We start from the raw sequence: 25,574 nt of genomic DNA on the forward strand, positions 1-25,574 counted from the left end.
ATTTTCAACTAGGCTGGGGTCTCCCTTTTTGAAGATGGGGATGACCGTGGCTTGTGACCATAGTTTTGGCAAGGAGCTGGTCCTGAAAGATTTTTCAAAAGATTATGCTTAGAAGTTTGGCTATGGCAGTGGATAGCTTTTTAAAGAAGTAGGCACATATTCCATCCAGCACAATAGGTAGGGGTGATTTTGGATTGCGCAGTGCTTTTTCAACAATGTCTTCTGTAAAATCAATATGAATTAGATCATTGTAGTTGTCTGTGGTTCGACTAGGAAGTACTGGGCTTGATCCATTGCTGTTTACAAATACTGAGCCAAAGAATGTGTTAAAGAGGTTTGCTTTGGTGGTATCATTGTAGCAGTCTTTGCCATTAGGTCCTTTCGGGGGTGGGATGGACCTTGAGTCTTTTAGTTTGTTGCTTACAAAATTGTAGAAAGCACGGGTGGAATTGGTGCGTAGAAGATTTTCCTCTTGTTTAATGTGATAATTAGTGCATTCAGTTTTTATCTGGTGGCATAGATTTTTGTATCGGCTTTTGAAGTTGGCAATGTGACCAGATTTGTTTTTTCGCCAAAGTGATCTCTTTTTGGATTGAAGCTTCCTTATTTTTATGGGTAATCTGTTTTTCCTGGTTTTGGGAGTTGTTATTGGTACATATAGTTTGATGGCTCTTTTGATTTCTAGTAAGAATATATTGTAATGGTCTTCAACAGTATTGCATCCAATAAATAGAAATTGCCAATCAAGGGAAATTAGATTGTTGTCTATAAGATCATAGTTGCATTTTTTGAAGTTATAATTGGGGATTTTGTCATTATGTTGATTTTTGTGTGGACGTATGTTGAGACAAAAGTCAATCATGCTGTGTAGTCACTGTTGGAACAATTCTTTAATTTGTATTTCATAAATTGAATTCAAACTATTGCAAAAGATGAGATTGAAGCAGTTGTTAAGTGTAGTATTGTTGGTTACTAGTTGTTCCAGTCCCAGATTTGTAACAGCATTGTAGAAGGTTGCATGTATGGGTTCAGTTGTACATTCGTTTAGGGTCCAGTTAATATGACGTAGATTGAAGTCACCAAGAAAGATAAAAGTGTGTGGGTAGGATGTTGCCCATGTTAGTAGTGTATTTAGCTTGTTTACATGTTCAATGTCATAATCAGGGGCTCTGTAACATAGTAAGAATCAAATGTGATATTTAAGGTCAGTTCACAGATGATGGTCTCAGGAAGAGCAAGCTCCTGGGTAAGTTGGATGTTTTTTGGATGTAAGGACTTTTTATAGAAGATAGCAACACCACCTCCTCTACGGATTTCACGATTGGATCAGTAAACATGATATTCTCTTACTGAGGTAATGGAGTCAGGGAGAGATGCGTTGAGCCATGTTTCATAGACAAATATGATGTCGAATTTAGCCATATTTAGTAAAAGGAGAAATTCAGATATTTTATTTACAAGGCTTCTTGCATTGAGTAACTTGCATTTAAGGCCAGTGGTAGTTTGAATTGAGGTAGTTGGGGGCATGTATGCCTAGTCTTGGGTGATGGTGGATTGATTGAAGAACTTTGGATGCTGAGTTGTGGGTTTTGTGACCCACAAATTGATACAATCTGCACGATAATCAATGTACAGGTTCTTCTCTCCATTGTCTAGATGATTTTTGAGTTCTCTGCATAGTATACGGGAGTGGGCACATTGTGTAAGGTTAGGTCAGATGGTCTGGTCAGGATGAGATCGGAGGTTTTTATGGTTGGTATTGTTTTTGGTGAGTGAATTTGTAGTATAAATGAATTTACGTTTGCTTAATTCATTTTTGCAAATGACTCTGCAGAAGCATGGAGCCAGAGAGCCATCTCTGTTTTTGAGCTCTCAGCCAATGCGAGAAATGTCAAGTATTTCATCAGGGGAGATGGTTGATGCTTGATAGTCACTGATGATGTTGTGGACAATTGTGATATCATCATTGTTATTGATGTCCTCTAGACCAAATAAGATGGCATTAGGATGCTTTCGTTCATGCTCGACAGCTTCTCTGATGAGGATTGGGCTAGAAGAAAAGACTTTTTTCTCAAGCCTTTTAAATCCTGTTTTGCAAACAGATGTTTTCTGTGCTGTGCCTTCAACAGAGTAATGCTAGCAATGTTTAATTTTCAGAAAGAGAACCACAAGAGATTCAGGTTTATGCATAACCACCATCTGCACTTTCTTCATAAGACAAGAGAGATAGGCCACCACTTGCTGAGTAGAACAGAGCAGTTGTAGATTAATACTCTCCCTTCCTTTCTTTTTTTGTAATTAAGCCTGGGATAATAGTAGCATGCAAACTGTGTTCCACATATTACCTAGCAAGGCTTCAGCAAGCAGGAACTCTTGGAGAATTTTTAAAATCTGAACTTTGTACACTAGAGAATGAAGTTATAAACATTTCTATAGTAATACATAGTATTCAATGTTCTGGACAAAAGATCATCAATGTTAAAAGACAGTACAAATCTACCGAAAGACGTGCTTCTATGTGAAAGATGTGGATTTTTTGCCAATACTTTCAATCATTAAAAGTGCTATACCTTTCTAGTTGCATTGGGAATTGGTCCTAGTGATGTTAAGTGCATGTGCATATCCAGCCATTTCCCTTCAAATTAGATGCAGAGCCAGTCAGGAGCAGCTCCTGGAGTTACAGTGATGCAGATGATTTAATGATTTGCCAAAGAGATCCTTTATACAAGTTCTCGCCATTTGTAAAGGATTTTGAAAGTTCTGTGTTCAATTAAATGGTGAAGGGAATGGAATATATAAACCAGTCAGTGCAAGTTGATTTTTTAAAATGGAAACAAGTATTTCAAATCCATTTTTGCTTCTGCTATATTGACATGGAACAGCATGCATTATCACTTCACTGTCCTATGTGTGGAAATCAGAGCAAATTTATCGACGGCCAAATAGACTCTTCCCTAGCTGATATTTTGCATTGTGGGACTATAATATAGTCACCACAGACTTTGGGGCAGGATAGGAAAACTTCTAAAGAGATGCCATTATTATCTACTGAAAATAGTTCAGGTATTAGAACTGAAAAAAAAAAGCGGAAGGAAAAGTATGGCACATTAAAAAAAAAAGCTAAAAGTAGATTTGTGTCTTTCAAAATCTGCAGAGATGATACAGATAAAAGCGAGGAATGAAAGAGACAGATAAGAAATGTTAATGAAGGATGCATAATTGCTATTGACCTTCTTCAGGAAATAAAATTCAACGTAATTCTGAAACTGAGTATTTGAGTCTTAACAAATCTTTATGGGGCAAAAAAGTCAAAGAAAGCTCAAACCCTAAAGTAAAGCAATCAGCAATCTTTTACATGTTGCTGCACTGTAAGTTACACATTCCTTCACATCAGAAGGCTAAAACTCTTGAGATACAGAGTTCATAAGCATCTAGATGACCCGTCATTGCCCATTCTTGAACATGCTGTTTTGGGGAAGTCTGGGGATCATAATCCAAAAACCTTGAAAACAGCTGGTCAAGGAAATTGTGGTAGCATCCCTTTGTGAAGGGAAGAAGAGCTAAAAGAGAAATACCTTCAACTGTGAACAACCTTCATTTTTAATTTTGATTTTTAAATACATGAGTAAAGCTTCATTAGTGTAAATTAGAGTTTGTAAAATGAATGTCATATCAGATTGATGTTGCAATTTCATAGGTTTTCATATCGGAAGCTCCAGGCAAGAAGAATCACTGAAGAATAAGAGTAAAAGCACTCCCACATGCCATTAGCTGCTGCAGTTTGCTTATCGTAAACTGATATCTTTGACACTTTCAGTATTTCAAACAATTTTGGGGGGCCAGGAATACATCAATTTAATAGGCAGAAATATAAGTATGCAAAATGTGACTATGCATTTATAGCATCATATGCTATAAAAACAGCAATGAAGCACAAAACATGCAGACATTTTCTGCAGACAGAAAAGGCTTTGCTTGACTGCATAGTTTGAAATGAAATACTCAAAGCAGCATGTCTTCACAAATTCAATTTTTTGACTCTGAAAAATACCTGGCGATTTAGGAAGATGATACTCTTATCAATATAGATAAGATAATGAAAATTAAGAAGAGTAGTTTAGGGTGACGCAGAGATGTTTTGTGTGTCATATTTACTAACATTTGCATTCTGATAACCCAGATTATAACTTCCATATGATAGACTTTCATTTTACAAATATATGACAAATACATTAATTCTGATATTGGGAAGGAACATTCAAAATTGTCCCCAAATTTGGGATCATGTGGAACCAGAATTTATGAAGAATATCTCAGGATCTGGGGTGGAAAACCTTCGAGATTTTACTTAAGCACAGTCCCAGCTGCTTCAGCAGACAAGCATGGCTTTTTCATTTAAAAAAAAATGGACATAAATCTAGCAGAATGGAAATTAGCCCTGCAGCATGGAAAATAAAAGTGATTGAATTTATAGCGATATTCACAGTCCTAAACTGAGCACTTGAATTTTAAAGTAATCATCTAGAAATATGCCCTGGTGTTTGTCACTGCCCTGCCCTGAAAATGATAGAAGTGGAATTTCTTGTACAGATGAAGAATTTATTTTACTTAAAGGATAGAAGAATGTAGGGTCAAGTTTCTTTTTGCTAATAAGCAGGAGAAGAGTTGGCACATCTGATCTACAAGGAAGACTATAATAAACAAAATAATAGAGCAGAATAGAATAGAATCTAATGGTTGTATTGCTGGTTTGCTCATTCAAGTAAGTCAATGTATATGCTGAAGTTTTTAAAGTTTTCAATGATAAAAAATAATAAAATAATTATTAATTATTAATTATGAAAACAGTCCAACACAGGCAGTCCTCAACTCACAACCATATATTTAGTTCAAAATTACAACGGCACTGAAAAAATGACATGATCATTTTTCAGTTATGACCTTTGCAGCCTCCCTGTGAACATGTGATCAAAATTCAAATACTTGGCAACTAGTTCATACTTATGACCATTGCTGTGTCCCAAGGTCATGTGATTACCTTTTGTGACCTTCTGACTAGCAAACTTAATGAGGAAGCCAGATGCACTTAACAACCAGGTTCCTAACTTATTAACTGAAGTGATTCAGTTAATATTTCTATTTCAAATGCTGTTCTTTAACAATTTTGATGTTTTAATACTCTCTGTGTGGAAGCCCCCACAAAGTTCATTTAAAAGGCATACAACAAAGCATAGCATTCATCATTTTGATTGAACATGGGTATACATTATTTCTGATTGCACAATGATGACTTAGTGTCCATGATAAGAGCTACGGTTATTTCACAGTTAAACACATTTCAGGTAGAATGTAGCTGAAAAACTTCGGGAGCATGATTTAATGAAATATTGTAGGCCAGTCCCAGCAGACTGAATTAACATCTGCAGTTAACAATTAACATCTTCAGTGACTAGATTTGTAGGACGTTTGCAAAAGCAGGAAATAGGATGGTTAATGTGCAAGATAAGTCAGAAAGTTGCCAGCTATCTTGTACTCAGCTAAATTCTTCACTTCTCAGCAGAGCAACTGAAAGAAAAGGAAAATGTTCTATTTGCTTAATGCTCCCAAGGAACACATATAACAGGCATGAAAGGGAAAGGAATGGAATGAAATTGTGTTTTACAAGGACAAGAAATGTTATAGATGAACTGCTGATTTCCAAGACTAAAGCAGCAGTTTTCCTCAAACTGAGCAGGAATTTTGGTCATTCCAACTTCAACATATCAGAAGGAACTAATTTGGGAAAGCTTAATTCAATAATATAAAAGTTATTATACCACAATCTGATTCCCAAAATATGGTGAGAATCATCATTTCAAACATTCTTCCTGATGTACGTTATATATAATAAATAGAAAAGTTTAGAATATGTGACAGCTATAAATATCTAATTTCTAATGAAAAAATATGTGTGCAAATGATCCTTATGCATCAGGAAGAACATTACACATGAACTTTTTAATGATAAATTTGAATTTCTTTATGATCTTAAGTTGACACTGGTCGAAGTTGTTATTATGGTTCATTGTATAGTTAGCCAAATATTCAGACTGGCTTGTTATTTTTATCTACCTATCTAATCCTTCTCAAGGATCTGGGATAGGCAGATGCTGATGTTTGATGGTGTTAAAGATATCATTGCAGAATGTAAGCTACTCTGAGTAAAGCTGTCTTTTGCAATTGACCAATGGTGATTTTTTTTTTTCAAGGTCAAGAGTGGTGCTCCAGTTATTTTGGGATTTCACTCAAGGCATCCATAGCTATTGGTATTACCTTTGTTTTCTTTTGCCAGTCGTTCTGTACAGGTCTTTGTATTTATTGTATCTCAATAAAGCCAATTATTATAAATAGAAAATGATTAGAATCTGAATCCCATAGTTATAGACTAGATTAAGTGTTTTTTCAAAAGGCAATAGCAAATCACTTCGTTAATGTTGCCAACAAGACATTGTGTATATGTAATAATCAAGAATTGAGTTCAACTCAAGAAACATTTTACTTTTTTCCAACTGATCTATTAATTTTATACATTAATGCATAAATTACTTTTGCCTTTATCTTAAATATAATATCATATTGGTTCCTAGCAATAATTTGAGAGTAAATATACTAGTGTGATCCATCCATTTTAATAAGCTGTATTGGAAATCTCAATAGCCTGCAAATGCTCAATTTTCTGCCTTTGTTTCATTCTTTTCATATGCATGAACATTTTTATTGTGAATATGACATACCTGATATGCTATGATTTGGTGATCTTGCTGGACTGTTAGGCAGGAAAATACATTTAGGAATAAAAAAAGACTTGGCATTAGAACTTCATTTAATAAACTAGTTCAGCACAGAAGGATAAAAAGAAAAAAAAAGTTTAAAACCAATCCAGAGGACAGGTCAGGTTAGTACTTGATACCAACACCAAGGATAAAACTAATCTTCAGCATGATCCATACACTTATCTCTAACTATTCCAAGCAAAGATCATAGCTCTGCAAGTAGACATTATATTCTTCAACATGCCAAATTTCATACCTTTTGTTTAAAGTATAACTTTCTTAAGGCATTTACAATGGCCTAATCAAGAACCAAACAGAGACCGGGTTTGCAAGGCTTCAGCGGCGGCAGGAATCCATGCTTGTGCACGGTTCCTGCTGCGCTTGCCACTGGGGTGCCCCCGGTCCAGCCAGATTTGGGGGCTAATAGTTGCCCCGTAGAGGTAACTGAAGACAAGGGAGATCCAGCAGGGGTCTGGGAGAATCGCAACCCCCTCTTCATCTGGCTTAACTCCCTTTTCTGAAAGCAGTGGAGTGGCGGTCAGCAATGGCTGCCACAAAGAAGCTTTCATCCAGATAAGAATGTGCAGCTGAGAAGTGAAAGTTTTTGGCTGACCGGGATAATAAGTACCATTTAAATACCCTGGAATTTTAATTTCATTAAAGATATATCGTTCCCAAAGAAGATCAGAAAAAGCGGCGGATGAAAGTTAAAAGGGAAAGTTTGTTTTTTCTCACTCTACTTCCTTATGGTGATAGCAGATGGAAATAGGAAAAACCCATTTTGGCACCAGCAGGTAATTAAATTTGAAAATTAAAGCCAAGGGGACATTAAAGATTTCTGAACATTGGAATTAATTTTTTTTTTTTTTTTTAGAAGTGGGAAGGGAGAGGAAAAGAATTAATATTAAGATTTTGCTGGAGGAGGCTGCTTGGAACTTATAAGACCAGAGTTAAATTGTAACAAGACTTCTAAAAGATATACTTTGGAACTTTGCAGTTGAACTGTACCCCAGGAAGAGAAAGTATAAAAAGAAGAAAGTGCTAAATGAAACAGTTTGTGTGTATTTGGATTGCTTGGTAACTTTGGAACCTTTGGAAATTACTATCTGAAAGATTAAAAGCATTTGGGTTGTTTAAAAAACTTTTTCACAATGGCATTACTTGTTGATGAACTGAAAATGGAATTTAAAAAGCTAAAAGAAGAGGAACAAGAAGGGAAGGGCTCTTCTGGATCTGTTTTTCATTTCTTAGAAATGACGATTTCTACCTATCAGAAATTACAAGAACAAGAACGTTGGGATGATGAAGAAGAAGCCATCTTTAATGAACAAACAACTTTAGCTGGGGAAGAAAAGGGAAAGAGGGGAAAGAGAATGGAGAATTTAAGACTTAAAAAAACAACCAAAAAAGGGAAAAATAAGGTGAAAAATCAAAACAATGTCAGAAAGCAACAGAAAAGAGGATTACAGAAGAGGGTGGAAATTAAGAGGGTGGAGATAAAGAGATGGGGGGGTAAAAAGGCTAGATTGGAGAAGAAAGGAAGGGAAAAAGGGAAGAGAAGTTACAAAGGTTTGAAACAAGATGTAAAGAAACAGGATTTATTCAGAGATAATGGGTAAAAATATAATTAAAAAAGAGATTCTGCAAAAGTACATAAGACTGTATTGTTGTATTTGTATTTGAAATAATGTTAGAAAACTGGAACATTATATGATTATAAAATGGGATAAAATATTAAAAGGAATGTGTAAAATGCTTAAGATTTAATGATTAAAATGCTTTAATGTAAAATGCTTAATTTGCTATGGATTATTGTTTTAATTATATTATAAACTTATTATTCTCCTATTTTAAAATATAGTACGTAGCTTTAGAATGTACTAAACAGAATCAGAATGAAAATTATATATTATTTTAAGTATTAAATTTAGGGGAAAGATATAAAGGCATCATACTTCAATCAGTGATTACAGGAGAAATTTTGGGTTAATGAGAAAAGATAATAGATAATTGAAATAGAACAGACAAAAGATACAAGCATAATGATTTAAATTGAGATGAAATAAATAAAATAGAATTAAGAGAAAAGAGGGGAGAAGCTATATAGAAAATGTAGAATGGTAAAATGGTATATAAAGTGAGCATGAATTTGATTTATGTCTGTACAAAAAGATGTAACCCGGGATTAAGCCGCTTTCCAAAAAGAAGTTTTATGTTTTCATGTTTTGTGTTTTGTTTGTGTATGTTTGTTTATTGAAAATTAATAAAAAAAATTAAAAAAAGAACCAAACAGAGACCAAAATTCACCATTGTGCAAGTCACAGAGACCACTAGCTTTTTTCCTGTAGCTGTATGGAAATTCCAAGTTTGCTGTTGCTGGGATATACCTGAGGAGTGGGATGTGGAGAGAGAGAAAGAGATTGAGAGCATGCAAATGCTGGCAAACTCAGATAATATTTGGAGTTAAAATGGTACAATAAAATATAAATGCAAATATAACATAAATATGTGTAATATTGAAAAGCTATTTTCAGAATTTTCTAGTTTGGTGTTTAATATTGCATAGGAACATGTGCTACTATGGAATGGCAAATTTATAAGCAAGTGCACTTCAGAATGAAACTTGATGAGTTTGTTTATGTGTTTTTCATAGTCAATAAACTGAAATTTTAGCTGTTTTTAGAGGAGATTCAGTTAAAATGACTCTGCAGTCCATTTTTTAATGTATTATAGAGTCTCTTTCTTCTTCCATTGCTTCCTGGATGATACTATATTTGAGGAAATTAAAGAATCATGCTAATTAAAAGACACTGAGATGGACTATTGTGATAATATAATTGAAAAGAATATTTTATTAAAAAATAAATACTAATTATAAATTTATGTAAACTTTTAACATAATTGTTCTTCAAAAGTTTTTCTCCAAATTCAAGATAAACATTTTTCAGCAATAGTTGCCTTTGGATACCTTACTTCCTTGGCATAGCAGAATACTTATGTTCCCAATTAAAGGGAATGATGTTCTTTTGAGAAAATGAAATTTAGTTTTAGTATAAAATATTTGCATACACAATAAAATATATCTAAAATATAACTTAAACTTTAAAAAAGCCACCCCTGGAAGCTTTGAGCGGTACATGTTGCAGTGGCACAGTCAGTTATATGTGTTCCTAGATGAATACATGTTACCCCCCTGCTCCATGAGCAATGTTGGTCACCAGTTTGCTTTTGGATCCAATTCAAGGTGCTGGTTTTAACCTTTAAGGCCCTATATGGAGTGGTCCAGCTTATCCAAGGGACTGCCTCTTTCCTGTTACATCTACACATCCTATGAGATCTGGCAAGAATGGTATGCAGTAGGTCCTATCTGCAAAAAAGTCCCATCTGACAACCTAGAAAGCCAGATTTTTCTGCCATATCATCCACTCTCTGGAAGATCATTACTTCTTAGGTGAGATTAGACCCAACTCTTATGTCCTTCCAGAAAGACCTCAAAAAAGATGGGTTTCCTCAGAAAGCCCTGGTAACAGGAAGTGGGAACATTGCTTGTATTATATGAAACATCTTCCCTCTCGTGGTTTTACTGTATATCACTAAGATTCACCTCAGATGAGATGGGCAGCCAAATAAATGTGATAAATAAATAAATATTACCTACAATCTAAAAGTCTTGCTGACAGAATTGCTGAAAGATCCCTAGATTAAAACACAACACATAGCAGAACATACCCACCCATCCAGTAGCAAAATACAGGTTAAAAGCTCCATTAATTTTTCATGCTTTTCTTTTAAGGAATATGATGTTGTTCCATAAAAAAGAAGTAAATCTTGGTCTAGTCACCAGTAGGAAGAAATCTGCCTTCCAGATAAAATAAGAAGGCATTAAAATACCAGTAGTTTTCTTTCCTTCACAGCTCACACATTTAACAAATTAGGGCCAGTGTCAGTTTTAATTTTTCTACACAGACTTGAGAAGTAAACTGCAATCTGAAACATAATGAAAACCAAAAGTTAAAAAGATTGCAAGAATGCATTTTTGAATAGTATGAGTGTGAATTTGAGCACAATTCTACAAAAAATAGGAGAAGTGACCTACTCATTGCTTAAATAATAGTATTTTCACCACTTCAGTAGAAGTGGTTGTACCTCAAATAAAAGCTACAATGTTTAGACAACTAAATTTAGCATGGGAAACCAGTTGCTCACATATACGTTGTTTGTAAACCTTGGTCTAACAACTATAAACAGTATCACGTCATCATAAAAAACAAGTAGTGACTGCATAATTCATATACTTTCCTCATATTTTGCTGCCACTTTCCATATTGTACTCCTCCCATTGACAGAAAGGATTCTATTCAATATCTACTCTCAGCACCCGGCTTTGCATTATATTTCCATTACAGTATATTTCTAGGCCTGCTATATCCAGTTAGGCTAGAAATGTCAGGTAACATTTGGGCCAGATAGTATTTAGGTGGATCATGAGGTGGTCCAGTTATTTTATCTATAATTAAAGTGTGGTATTTATAGATGGGATTGCTCATTATAAGAAATTTGTAATATTATAGGGGAGACAAACAGGATTTCTAATCAGTATAGAAAAGAAGATAAATAGCTGGCTAGAATATTGGGGGAAAAAGGTTGAATTAATTTGTGTGCATAACATCACGTAAGATGATATATGATAGCACTGGGTAATGCCCAGAAGATGTTCTGCAAACAGCAACTTCTAGGCCTGAATACAAAACATTTTCAGTTTTAAATGACTTATACATTTTATTGGAAAGTAGCTAAAAAGAAAGATCTGTGTTTTGTTCTGTCATAGCATGCTAATAGATTATTTGAGAACAATGTTCATATTCTGCATGTATCATATATATCAAGCAAAATTAAAAGTAAAACCTTAATTTGAGATTTTTTACTTATTCACTGCTATTGACTGCTATATTGAAGGCAGGAAATGTTATGCATCAGCTATTTTTAATCATCATACTCACAACTCTTGAAAATCTAACAATGGAAGATTCTTATGGGACTTGCAATCTAAAACTTCTAAAAGAAGCCCATTAAAACATATGCCTATTAAAACATATACACATGCTCACTACCACAGAGTATTTTAAGGTAAGCAAATTATTCAAAGAAAATAAGAAATCATGAGGCAAAATAGTTATGGTATGAGAAAAAAGAAGAAATCTAGTTTACACTAAACCATTCATTATACCTCTCAGTACTTTCCTACTTTTGCATATCTTGCTTCTGCACGATTCATATACTTTTTCACATACAGCCTTTTGTTTCTTAATTTTTTTTCTGCTGTGCCTTTTAGAAAATGTCATCAACTCTATGCCACTATGACTTTTTTGGTCTTCACCCTTATTGTGTCCCTTTCATTCCATATATTAGTGTTATGATTTGTTCCTCAATCATTATCTTTATATGATGAAAACATTTTAACATGCTTTATTCTTATAAGCTATTTTTTGTATTTGATTCACATTCCAGTAAAGAAGAATATGTGTAGCTCAGAGTTGAAATTAGAATGGTCTCTGAGCTTGGTTGTTTTCTTGCAGGCATTTCATTACTCAAACTAGGTAACATCATCAGTGCTAGTCTTTTCTTCCTTATATTTGGCATGTCTCTGGGAAGTGCTCTTACTGGTAGTGGCCAGTCTCTCCATTTGATCTGTCATGATGGTCAGTTCCAGCTGTTCCTTGAAAATTGATATGGTATGCAGATGTTTGTTTAATTTGAGATGTGCATCTGGAATCATTACTGTATCATTTTGTCCACTTTCTTGGGCTATTTTCCATCCAGCTGTGCAATTGACTCGAGGTTTATATCTGACCATGGTAGGTAAGGAATAATGTCATAGGCATTCATGCAGGAAGAAAAGTTTTTTGGTGGAAGTTTTCCTGCAGGCAAATTTTTCTCATTTGTGTGTTTTCTGAAGCATTTGACACCCATATGTGTCAAATAAAGCAGAATATTTGTTGCTCAGGTTGAATTGAAGAGTCCTTGGTGCTCCTTGAGCTTGGTTGATTTCTTGCAGATGTTTCATTACCTAAACTAGGTATCATCATCTATCATCACTAGGTATCACTAGGTATCATCATCCTAGTTTGGGTAATGAAATGTCTGCAAAAGCAACCAAGCTGAAAGAGCACCAAGGACTCCTCAATTTACATTCTTTCAACATCCATTAATTTTGGGTTCCATTTCTTTTCATTTTAATATAAATATTTCTTAACATCTTAACTCCACTGAACTCAAATTATGTTTATGTTCCTCCTAACATATGCAATATCCAGTTCCATCCCAAATGATCCAAGAATTTATTTTTCTCCACATATCTTTCTACTTTGCATGAACCCAAAGTAGTTTTCTGGTTCTTCACATTTAATATAATTTTCAATCATATACTGGTTTTTATTGCCAAACACAACTACCTCAATCTTTTATACATTAGTGGTCCAAACCATATTCCTCTTTGCATAATACAGTGTACCTAACATTTTCAGCAATTTATTTAGGTATTCAAAGTCACAGCATTGTCTAGAGTGCATACATATTTCTGCTCCAACAAACACAGCTCTAATGTCACCATAAACATCTTATATTTTTATCCATGCTCTGTTATAATTGATACTTTAAACTTTCCATTTCATTTCCATCATATAGTACTCATAGTGTATTCAGCAATCCACCTTCAAGTCCATATTATATAAACCAACAAGCTTAATAAAATTTCTGAACTTTCCAAATTCTTGTTCATTATCACCAATGATACTTTCTCAATCAAAATTTAACAGTCACATTTAACAAACCAATGCCCCTGTGGTTTTGCATTTATTCCTAGTGTAAGTGTACTTAGTGAACTGTCATATTCAGTCTTCATACACACATTAGATATGTTGTACATCCATTCTATAAATAAGCAACATCCATATTTTAACAGTTTCCCAGATACAGCTGCAGCTTGACCAAATTTCAGTTGTCACAGCATTTATAAGTTACGTATAATCGGACTTTTTTTTAGATATTAACATTTATTCATTTGTTTTGATTCCATTATTTGATGTGTCTCTGTCAAACCCACACAGATCATTAAAATACTTATTCCATCATTTCCACCTCAAATGTAACCTCAAATCATTTTCACACATTCATGTTTTATTTTTTTTACAATTAAAATAGACCAAGAACACATACATAAATGTAAGAGAGAAAAAGAAAATAAGAAAAAAAGAATAGAAAGAAAAAGATAGAAAACAATTAAAACATTTTCATCTTCATGATTAATTCTTATTACTTGGTTAGAATTTCCTTGTTCAGCTTTTTCTACCCATTTTCAAAATCTTTTTTTTAAAGCTATGTTTTTCTCTTTTAATCTCAAGTCTTCCTTATCTTTTTGATTACCCATTTAAATTTTTTTCCTAAACATTGTGCAATATATTTAGCTACACATGATGCTGGTTTAAATGTGGTCTATTCCATGTTTAGAATCTCCAATCACCCTTGTATTCATCACTAATTCAATCTTCCAGCTGAAGAAACTAGATGTCATATTTTTTAATCATTCATTTTTCATGTAAATATATTTAAACCATGTATCTGAAATGTGATTCATAATCTTTTAATTTATAGAATATGATAGTACTTTTGATATTCTTTCAAAGGAGATTAGAGTTTAATGACCTAGAAATTTCATAAACAATTTACAGTAAACAAGCTGGGTGAATATGAAGGTTACAATTTTCATGTCCTTTCAAAATCATGTTGAATTCTAATTCCATGCATATATTTCATTATCTAGAGCTTCCCAATTATAATGGTGACAGCTTATTTTACAAAAATGGTCTCTACCACCTATGTAGTTCACTTTCCTGCAGGGATTCCATATTATACTTGTATTTTTTTGGTTTCTTAACAGATAGTTGTATTTTAAATTAAATACTCAATTTTAAAAAATAAAATAAAATTAAGAATACTTATTTGAAATAGAAAATCATTCTTCAAAAGAACTTTGCCTGGCAATATGTCAGCTTAAAATAATGAAAATGGCATGATAGGACACTTGTTCACAGGCACAATGTGTAGGAGTTACTTTTGGAGTCACAAGTTCTCAGGGAAAAGATGTCACTTACAGCAACAATTAATCATTCTGCACGCCAATCTACAGACAAGACATATATAATTTTACATGGAGAACTTTTATCTTTATTAATGGCAAAACCTGTTATGTTGGACAGAAAAGTATTCGGTTTGTTACTCAAATAACCTACTTTATTTAAGAAACAATGAAATTCTCCTGTAACCTCACGTCTCCTCTGCTTAATAACGGCAAAATTAAACTAAGCTTATTCTAAAGATGAGACTCTGGGGAATCCCAGGAAACAAAAGAGTAGGAGTTTCAATTTTCTCTTCTTGCTGAGAATAGATTCTGCCTCATATAGCTGCTGATGTATAGTCATCTTAAAAGAGTTGGTTAATTTCCAATGGGAAAAGGGATAAAAGAAGAATCTCCTTATCTTTAATGGAATGTTACTGAACTATACAAAATGGCTCACATTCAAAATAAGTAGAGAAAAGTCTTGTCTGTTTTGCCATGATAAGAAACCATTTTTAGTATATAGTATGCATTCTACTCAATCTGCTAAATATGAGAACTCTTTAAAGTCAGAGATAGGAAAGCTCCCAGATGTTTTGTAGCACTGTTTAGTATACAATAAAATTATTTTTTTAAAAAATATCAGACTCTCTAACTGGATTAAGCAATTGTATTTAATGTTGTCATTCAAACCCAAGAGTTATTTCCACTAAATCTGGAAATGCAAGAAAATTCATGACATTTCAAAGCAATTTACATATTGGTTAAACTTGAAGGTAATGCCCAAGCTTTCATTTTTTTAATGCACTCTTCCTTTGCTTTTTCTAGCCATAAGATCAAAAGCACCTTCTTTTTTTTAACTAACCATGGTTTGTCAACACATTATTTGGTTAATGTTAGTAATAGCTTATTAAAATCAAAGGCTGACAAATTAAACTAGCTAATAACATTTATGACACGGTAAAATAGATATTTTAAAATGCAAATTAAAAATAGCAATAAAATTAAAATTGGTAACAACTGCATAGCTGAGCCACTATGTGAATAATTCCCCAAACACATTCAGGAAATCATCCAGATCCATCAGACCATTCCTGTCTGCTTGAGCCAAGCTGCAGAAATAGCCTACATCCCAGAAAACAAACTCAGAATCCAAAAAGACTTTGACAAGCTTGAACAATGGGCCCTATCCAACAAAATGAATTTCAATGTGAAGAAAAACAAAGGTTTACGTTTAGGCAGGAAAAATCAGAGGTGTAAGTATGGATTAGACAAGACCTGGCTCAAAAATAGTAACTGTGAGAGAGACCTTGGAGTCCTAGAGGATGATCACAGCAATGTGCAGCAGTGGCCAAAAAAGCTAATACAACAGAGTTGTATAAACAGAGGGATAGAATAAAGAGTATGTGAAGTATTAAACCTGCTTTACAAAACCCTAGTAAGACCATACCTGGAATACTGAAACTAATTTTGGTCACTACAAAAAAAACATGTTGAAATTTGGAAAAAGTTCAGAGAAGAACAACTAAGATGATCAAAGGCCCAGAGACTAAATGATATAAAGAACGGCTGCAGATTTTGGGTCTGGCTAGTCTAAAGAAAAGAAGAATTATAGCAGTATTCCAGTATTTCAGGAACTGCCACAAAAAAGAAGGGGTCAAATTATTCTCCAAAGCACCAGAGGACAGGACAAGAAATAATGATAGGAAACTAATCAGAAAGAAGCAACCTGGAATTTAGGAGAAACTTTCTAACAGTGAGGACAATTAACCAGTGGAACAATTAACCAGTGGAAATCATGGGTACTCCATCACTGGATTTCTTTGTTTGTAAAACATAAATTTAATACAAAAATAGTTTGTTGCGAAAGTGACTGCATGAAAAGTCCCCTGGCTGAAAGATGAAAATGGAAGCAGTATGCACTGTCCCATAATTGGGTAGACCAAGTTGCCCTTTTAACCAGCCTCATTAGAAAACAAACATTCCATTATTGGAGGTTTTTAAGAAGAGACTGGACAGTCACTTATCTCAGATGGTATAAGTTCTCCTGCTTGAGCAGGGGACTGGACTAGAAGACTTCCAGGTTTTCTAGCTTGATTCTATTCTAATTCTAAGCTTATAGCATCTACTCAGAGGAAGATATTCCAGTGGTCAAAGGGATCCAAGTTAACAAGATTTATCCCTATTTGAATGTCTCTGAGGATTTTCAGTCATCCAGGTCTTAGTTGTATCAAAAATGGTTTTTATTTTTGAAAATAAAATAAAATGTATCAGTCCAGTTGCCTTTTCAAAAAATAAAAACCACTTTTGATATATCCCTATTTGATTATTCCTTCATTTGAAAGCCTGACTGAATACAAATGTTCTATTCCTGAAAACAACTCAATCCATTTTTGAAATTCTCTTTACATATCAAATTAGGCTTTTTATTTTTTTAAAATCTCCTATATTGCATTTGTTCACATTCTTCAACAAAAGCAATGAGGCAAAAATCAGCCATAAGCATAGGACCTTTTGATTCACCAGTTCAATTATACCTATTTCTAATACATGCGGAGCCTTGCAGTTGTTTCTTTATATTTTCTTTGCATTTCTTTTGAGGTTACAAAGGCTTACTTCTATAACTAAATTTCCTTTAGACAACTAGTTAGGAAAACATGAAAAAGAATAAAGGCAACTATGCAGTAGAAAAGAAAACAAAAAAATGCATGACAATTCTATACCTTTAAATTTTAGACAGCAGAACATCCATTTTCTCCTTTCTCCCCAAGATAGAATTTCACTAACAATACTAGGGGAATAGTTATGATGGAGTATTTGAAAATGTAGAAGTTTCTTTTCCTAAATAAGATCTAGGACAAATAATATAAACCATGAGCTAACATCTTTGAGTTAGCTGAAAAGAAATCAACTTCCTTTCAGGAAGAGGTCATTTTAGAGAAAGAAAAAGCTTTTCAACTCATGTATCCTCTTGATAAAAAAAAGGATAATTTACTCAATACCTCATTCTTCCAAAATCATCCTGAAGCTAACACAATAAATTCTATACTTCTGGAACCAAGGTGAGATGGAAGATTAATAGGAAACTAAATAGGGATACCCCTCCCTTCTGGACAAAACAAACTAACAAGATAATACATTCCAAAAAAAAAATCTTGTATGTAATAGTATACAATCCTAGTATGTCATACATGAATATTCAGTTTTAATACAAAGCAAGAAACTCACCAATAAAATCGGTTTGGTGTGATCCGTTCATGCATGATCTGCCATCTTCTTCCAAAATCCATAGAACTATACAGCTGAAAGATATTAAGAACCAAATTAACTGAAACTGTAATTATGGCAGACTTAGTGTTAATCGGCTGTAACAAAGGCAATGACATATTTTATTGTACTTTAGCTCCTGCTAAATAGCTACATGGCCTTGGATGATTTTAAAAGGATGTAGAATTGAATACAGTGATGAAATTACTGGAAAATCAATTCCACTGTAAAGAAAATGTATATTTTATACATTGATCTTTTGTGTTTGTGTGTCACTCTGTGTGTAGGGAGAAAGAGAGAGATTGTTTAATGGCTAGATTGTTTTTTTCTCCGAGTGTTTCCCCACAAGTACAGTAGTACTGGTTTTTTTTCACATCAATTAAATGTTAGTTGTGAAGAGAATTGACTGGGGGGCTTGTCACCCATGCCTGACATCATGGGCTGAAAAGTGACTGGCCCAAAGTCACTCAGTCAGCTTTCATGCCTCAGGCAGGGCTAGAAATCATAGTCTCGTGGTTTTTAGCTTGATGCCTTAAACACTAGACCACTAGACCAGAATAAATCTGCCATTTTCTTGCCATTTAATAATAGGCTGGAAATTGCACATAGAAATAAAGTTGAAATAAATTTTCCACTGAATTTATTTTCTTGAAAAATTTCATTGCAAGGGTCAAACAATATTTATATATATTTGAAATTTAATAATAAAGGTATTCAGACATTGTATTTAGAACTTTCATTATTATAGTAATAGTAGTAGTAATAATAATAATAATAATAATAATAATAATAATAATAATAATAATAATAATAATAATAATAATAATATAATCATTATTATATTATAGTTAGACAAATTGTTTTAAAATTTTATTATTGCTATGTTCACTGTTGATAATCAGCTCCCAAATTCATTAAATAAAATCCTGCTGATGTTCTGAATTCTATGCCCTATTCATCTCGTCTGGTATAAAACCAAACTGATATTAAACTATAAGAACGCAATTTTTTCAGGCCAAACAAAGAAAGCAGTGTCAACCATCTGAGAAAGTCTTAAAGTAAAATTGGCTATAAATGTAATCAGAAAAAGAATATCAGAAAAAGGGAGCAATATAAAATCTGGACACAAAACTAGAAAGTTAGAATGACTATCTTACATCTTACCAAAAGTACTTGCATTGTAGGGCCCGATCTACAATTAGGCACAGTAAGACAAATATTATATCATCAAAGATACTTTTTTTAAATTCCCTGAATAGGTACTTCTTGAATTTTCTGTTTTATATATGTTTGTATTAATCATTTTTACTACTAGTGCAAGGCCCTGGACCAGCCTTACAGTCTTGGTTATAATACTCTTCTGAGAAAATCATAATTTCTACTCATAATTAGGAATTATTGTATTTTTTATACTTATACTTTTATATACTTATACTTTTATACTTTTATTATTGTATTTTTTTATACTTATACTTTTATACTTATTGGAGTATAAGACACACTTTTCCCACCTAAAAAAGTGGGTGGAAATGTCTGTGCATCTTATACAGTGAATATTGCAGTAGGGGGAGGGCGGTTGGTGCAGTGTGAATCAGCTATTCTAGAATGGGCTGCAGTCTTATAGTCCAGAGTGTCTTATAGTCTGAAAAATACGGTAAACCTTGTTTTGTTCCTTTCAAGCATGGTGAAAGAATTTAGTCAATATGTTTGAATTTATCCTGCATTTATTTTGAATGGGATTTTAGCTTATTTGTTTAAAATGTTAATATATTTTGGATTTAAGCAGTGATATTTTGATGTAAGTTCCTTTGGTTGCTGAAGGTATGATACAATGGTATTTTAATGACTTTTCAAATATGTTTTTAATTCTGTTCTTATTACTAGCTGTTAGTTGGAAATGGGATGTATAAGCTTTAAAAGTAAAGTAAAATAAGGTACCAATTATACTTTATCTAGGAATATTCCGATATTATTCTAACAGAAAAGATGCTATTTATAATGTGTGAAAGAAGGAACACACAAGTAGAAATGGCAGAACAACAAAACATAAATTTATAGCCTCCATGGTAACACTGGTGCTGAAAAATTAAATGCTTTGAGAGTGATTAAACATCACAATATATCAGAGAATCCTAGAATGTCTCTGTAGTCCCAGCTAAAAGAAGCCCCCACTAACCTTCCATCCTTCTTAAAGGCACACATTCAAATTCCATTATGTACTTGCCAAGTATGTTTTATTAAAATAGCCACCAAAAGGAGAAAAAAAAGGAGAAGGTACAGCATCCTCCAAAACACTGACAATATTATGGAATATACACTCAGTTTTTCTGGGGTAATGTAGTTGTCATCTAGCCAAGCAAAGCAGTGTTTGAGGAAAAACTAAACACTCATGTACATAGTTTCCTTGTCCCAGTGTGTAGACACCACACTCAGCAGATAAGTTGCTAAATCAGTGTTCTTGAAAAGACGATATTTCAGAAAACGTGTATAGGTGTATATAGGCAAGACTTATTCCATTGTTTTTCTTCAATTATTTTATAGATTAAATTTAGATTAATAAATAAGAATAAATATAGTTATATACAGCAAAGTATACATAATGTAATTAAAATCAACTTGAAAACCTGGGAGATAAAGAGACTGCAGAAGCCAAGGTCCAGTCAGTGCCCTTTGAAACTGGGAAATGTGAAATGCAAATAAGTCAACTGAACACATACACACATGTACCATACATATCCTATAATTAATACATTCAGTCCATGACTGAACATAAAGGAATTGTGTCATTTCAATTCTCCTGCATCCGCTGGGTAAACCTCCTTCTCCTTCTCTTCAATGTCCGAAATTGTCCACAAGGAACATCATACCTAATGTGCAAAACAGCATGTCCAGACTGGGATATCTAGAGCCGTCTTCAGGATGCCTGGGCTAGAGATAATATGAGGAGGAATGTACTTGGCAAACAATCGTGACATATAGGCTTTCAGAGAGTTGAAAGCTACTCTTTAAAAAATGCGCAGCCACATTAACTTCTACTTACCTTGAAAAAAAGGCCATCATATAGAATTAATCTATAAATTATAAATTATAAAAGCTAATAGCCTTGTTACCTAAATTTGCCAATAGGATTAAAAACTAAACATCCCTGTCATCTAACTTTAATAATCACCATTCTGTATATTTAGTCACTACACCTGCCCAACCTCCATTTCTATTGTTATTGAATAAGGATAGTGGATATATGTTTGGGCAAAAATGCTCAAGAACTCAACCAAATAAAAAATATAGAGTCAAGACAGAGCAATTGCAGAGGTTGAATGCTATGGTCAAAAATATATTGCTCAAAGGGAAAGGGTTAGTGAATGCCTAGGCTTGTATAGGAAGGAAAAAATGTAATGATATTTTGATTCCAAATAACTTAAACCTTTAAAGGTCAATTTTAATTCTTCAGATTTACCACAAGCAAATTTCTCTCCCAAAAAAGTATGATTGGGTGGTCCGGGTATGTTAAACATAAAACATATACTTTTATCCATTCATGTATCACTGGAAAGAAACAACCAATTATTGTGGTATGTGAATTCTGAGACTTAAGGGGTCAGTATAACATTTGGCTAAAGCAAGTGCATGTTATTTAGGTTGACTTTTTTCCATTTTTTTTGTAAAAAAACCCTTCCTGTTATGAAGCATTAACCTGTTAATTGCAGTTAATCATGTGCCCTACAGTTACTTGTTCAAAAACATCCTATCTATCATTGTAGGAACTCAACAATTCTGGTGATGGAGAAGGGGGAGAGTTTTTCTAAAAAAATAAAAATAAATAATGAACACATTTTTATTTCAGGATGATTCATGGTAGGATGATTAAACAGAAACTGTAGTTTTTAGGTGGATCCATAGAAAGGATTAAGGAGGCTATTCATTTGATAGCACCTGACTTTACTTCTTTCTTTCCTTTCTAGCAGTTACTTATGAATGTCTATGGAAATTAGATGATCAAGAAAAGCAGGTGTTCTACTGTGGTATTTTTAAGAGGGAAAGAGACAAGATCCCTTTAGTCCCCTTTGGTTCATCACAGCCTGCACACTATTAATCATGCATGCAAACAGAAAGGTCAATTGCACAGTATTTAAAGTAAACCCATAAATGAATGGGTTCTTTGAGCATAAAAGTGGCATGCCCTTGCTTGTGTGACCCAGAGGAGATGTCAAATGCAGCCAAGAGAAATAAAGTCATTTGCAATCAGTCGCTAAGCAGGATGAAGGAAACAAAGCTGGTTTGTTGTGATTTGAGCCTATCAGTTTGATATGACGTTTTTCTGGTATCTTTCAAGATGTCATTACAAATGATATATCATTTCAGGGATTGAATATGCAGATGTTTAACATGTGCATAGACACACTACCACATGGAATAGCTTATGCTACTATAGCAGCATTTTCTCATTTTTCTTTTCAGCTCTATATACTGTCATCCTCCTATGTTCAGTCCTATGAAGAAATAAGAAACTACTAAGAATTTAAGGAAATGTATTATAAATTCAAGGAAATGTATTATGCAACCTCACTGGGAAATGCTTAAATTAATTCCCATTGCAGGAATATTATATTCTTTGCAATTGTATTAAGAAAATATGTAGTTCACAATTTTCGTTGGACTGCAAGATTTTATAATAAAAATAGGATGGAACATGTTGTAAATTTAACATATCCAGAATATGTACAGTACAATACAATATCGATTAATGGTATTAATACTTGGTAAGGGTAATACTTGGTAAATAGAATAATGAGACCGTTTGGCAATTTATTCAAGATGATTAGAGGTTATATTTTCAGTATTCAGACTCCATTTATTGTAACTGTGATTTGGAAAAGGGGACTTTAAAAAGAATATGCAGGTTTTGAACTTACAGTTTCTGGTAATCAAAAAGAAAACTATTCATAAAAACATTACTTTTATAAAACCAAAAATATAGTAAATGTATATAATATTAACATCAAGAAAATGGCAGTGGTTAAAGATTATCATGACAAGTAGTTCAAAATACTTCGTTTTTATTGTATATTAAACGAAGTACCACTTTTTGAAGACTAAGGATGTAGACCTAGTTCAGTAATTATGAGTTCACAAGATTATTTTCATGTTCATTCTCCAAAGTTAAGATTTCCCTGATCTCAAAAAGCCAAATATAGCACTTGAAACTCCTTTCCAGTTTCTGCAAAAGCTCCATGTTGTTATGTTAAGGACTCTAACAACTGATGTCAGAAACAGACACAAGAAAGTATACTGGATTTGGTAAGAAATTACATTAAGAAAAGATTCGATATAATTTTTCTCATTTGTACTTTACTGGCAAAAACCAGCATTCTTGATTTCTTAGGGGTCCTAAAGGTGGATCGCTCTGCAATTTACTCCCTTTTAGAGTTATCCCTAGAGGTAGGTGATATATATTGAATTGTGGCCAGTAAAATTAAAGAATAAACAGACAATGCTGGAATGTCCTAAGATTCTAGGGACCAATTGACTATAATTTGCCTTTCATGTTAGTACTAACACTTTTAGCCTACTAGATAGACAAGGTGAATATTATTAGAATCTATATTCTTATCTTATTTCAAGAAATGGCATCATTAACATTCTGAGCAAGCAGAAATAACTTGTCAGAATTTGTGCATGATCTGATAACAAATTTTAATGTTGTGTTGAAATGACTGGTGTGGTGGCCTAGTGGTGAAGAGGCTCACTTCCCATGTGGAAGTTTAAAGTTCAATCCTGTGGTGGCAGAAATCTATTAGGACGTGAAGAAAACAAATCTGGCACGAACTCTGTCTCAAGAAAGGCATCTGGCTAGTAAATGCTTAGTTCCATCCAGTCAGCCCAAGTCTACTACAAATTAAGGAATTACAGGGTCATAAAAAGGGAGTTTAATTTGTCTTGAAGTGTTATCTTCTTAGTCTTATCTCTTTATTTTATTGTGTCTGTTTCTGATAGATGCTTATTTATATCCTCTGCATTTCTGCTTTCCTAATCAGGTAAGTCTAAGTTAGTCTTGACTGATCCATTGCTAGATCTGTCAGATCTATGCTAATAATCCTTATAAAACTGCAATTGTGTTACAGGAAGATTCAGCTGGGACTAGGATGTTATATCACCTATAATCAAAAGCAGCAAGTTACTCATTTTTTTAATCGTGGATGACAAGAATATGGAATTGTTGTACATGATTAATCTCGTCAGTTCAGAGAAAATTTCATGCAAGTTTTAAAAATGGTATTCACTTCAGTCATTTATAATATCTTTTTAACAGTAAGGGCAAAACAAAAGAAAAATATGTTGCACCGAAAAACAGTCAATTTCTGTAGTTAATCATTTTGTTATTATAGTAATTTGTATCTATTATGATAAAGTTATATTGTTCACTGATAACAACTATGTACAATAGCTTTAATTATTTTATTAATGGTTTGCCTCTTTTTGACAATATTCAGATCTGTGTAATTACAATATATATTTAAAATAAACAGAAGTTTTAAAAAAGATAATTGCCATCAGCTGGTAGGCAGAATGAAGGAATGAAAGCAGGTTATGATGACTACTTGAAATTCTGACATGAAGTTTTCTAGCTTCTTTCAATAAGGCATTGTTCAGAATTAGTCATTATCTCAAATACTGAACATATTGAACTTAAAAATAAGAGGTTCATGCCAGTATTGCTACAGCAGCAACTTGTCACTGCCATTGTCATTTCTTCTATAACAGATTAATACTAAGCTTACATGGATTTGAGTCAATTCTTCAGCAGGCTTGGCTGCAGAGATGTCTTATCTTAGGAAAACAAAATTAATCCTCTAGTGTTTTCCAAATCCTTTAAGGCCTAGAAGTTGTAGTAGGGGATCTACATTATATGATTCAAGCAATTATTACCCTTGTTCTATTTTGGATGGGGATAATAATGATGCATATCAAACCTATGCACTTCCAATTCCACATATGTAGGTCTCTTCTTCAAATGGCATTAAAAAGAATATTCACACACAGTACAACTGACTATGCAATTAAAGATCCAGAATACTATGTAAACCAGCTAGTATGTAAACCAGATAGCACCAGGCAAGAGAATGGCAGATGAACCCAAAGCTGCATTAAACAATTATGAAAGTGTTACTCATCCCCAGTCAACCATATTATACAAATCCAATAAATCATGGGGCAGGGTCTAAGTTCATACAATTGATTCTCTAATAAAATGAGGTAAAAATATACAATGGGCAAAACCATTAGGATGATTCTTACAAAATTATGTATAAAAAAATAGCAGCTTAGAACATGCTGCTCAAACAGACTAGCTGGAGTTTCAGCAATGACATCCACTGTTTTCT

The 25,574-nt window shown here is 33.4% G+C and overlaps 1 protein-coding gene across 1 annotated transcript in view; it reads right to left on the reverse strand.

Annotated features, from left to right (window-relative positions):
• Nucleotides 1-25,574, reverse strand: part of SORCS3 (sortilin related VPS10 domain containing receptor 3) — a 535,825-nt gene that overhangs the window by 197,208 nt on the left and 313,043 nt on the right. Inside the window, exon 5 of the mRNA XM_087932777.1 lies at nucleotides 18,154-18,227. Within this exon, the coding sequence (XP_087788903.1) occupies nucleotides 18,154-18,227 (74 nt within the window). The remainder of the gene's footprint in view (nucleotides 1-18,153; nucleotides 18,228-25,574) is intronic.

This window comes from Pseudonaja textilis, chromosome 4 (assembly GCF_049901715.1).
Source record: "Pseudonaja textilis isolate UNSWEBS1 chromosome 4, rPseTex1.2, whole genome shotgun sequence".
Classification (NCBI taxonomy): Eukaryota; Metazoa; Chordata; class Lepidosauria; order Squamata; family Elapidae; genus Pseudonaja; species Pseudonaja textilis.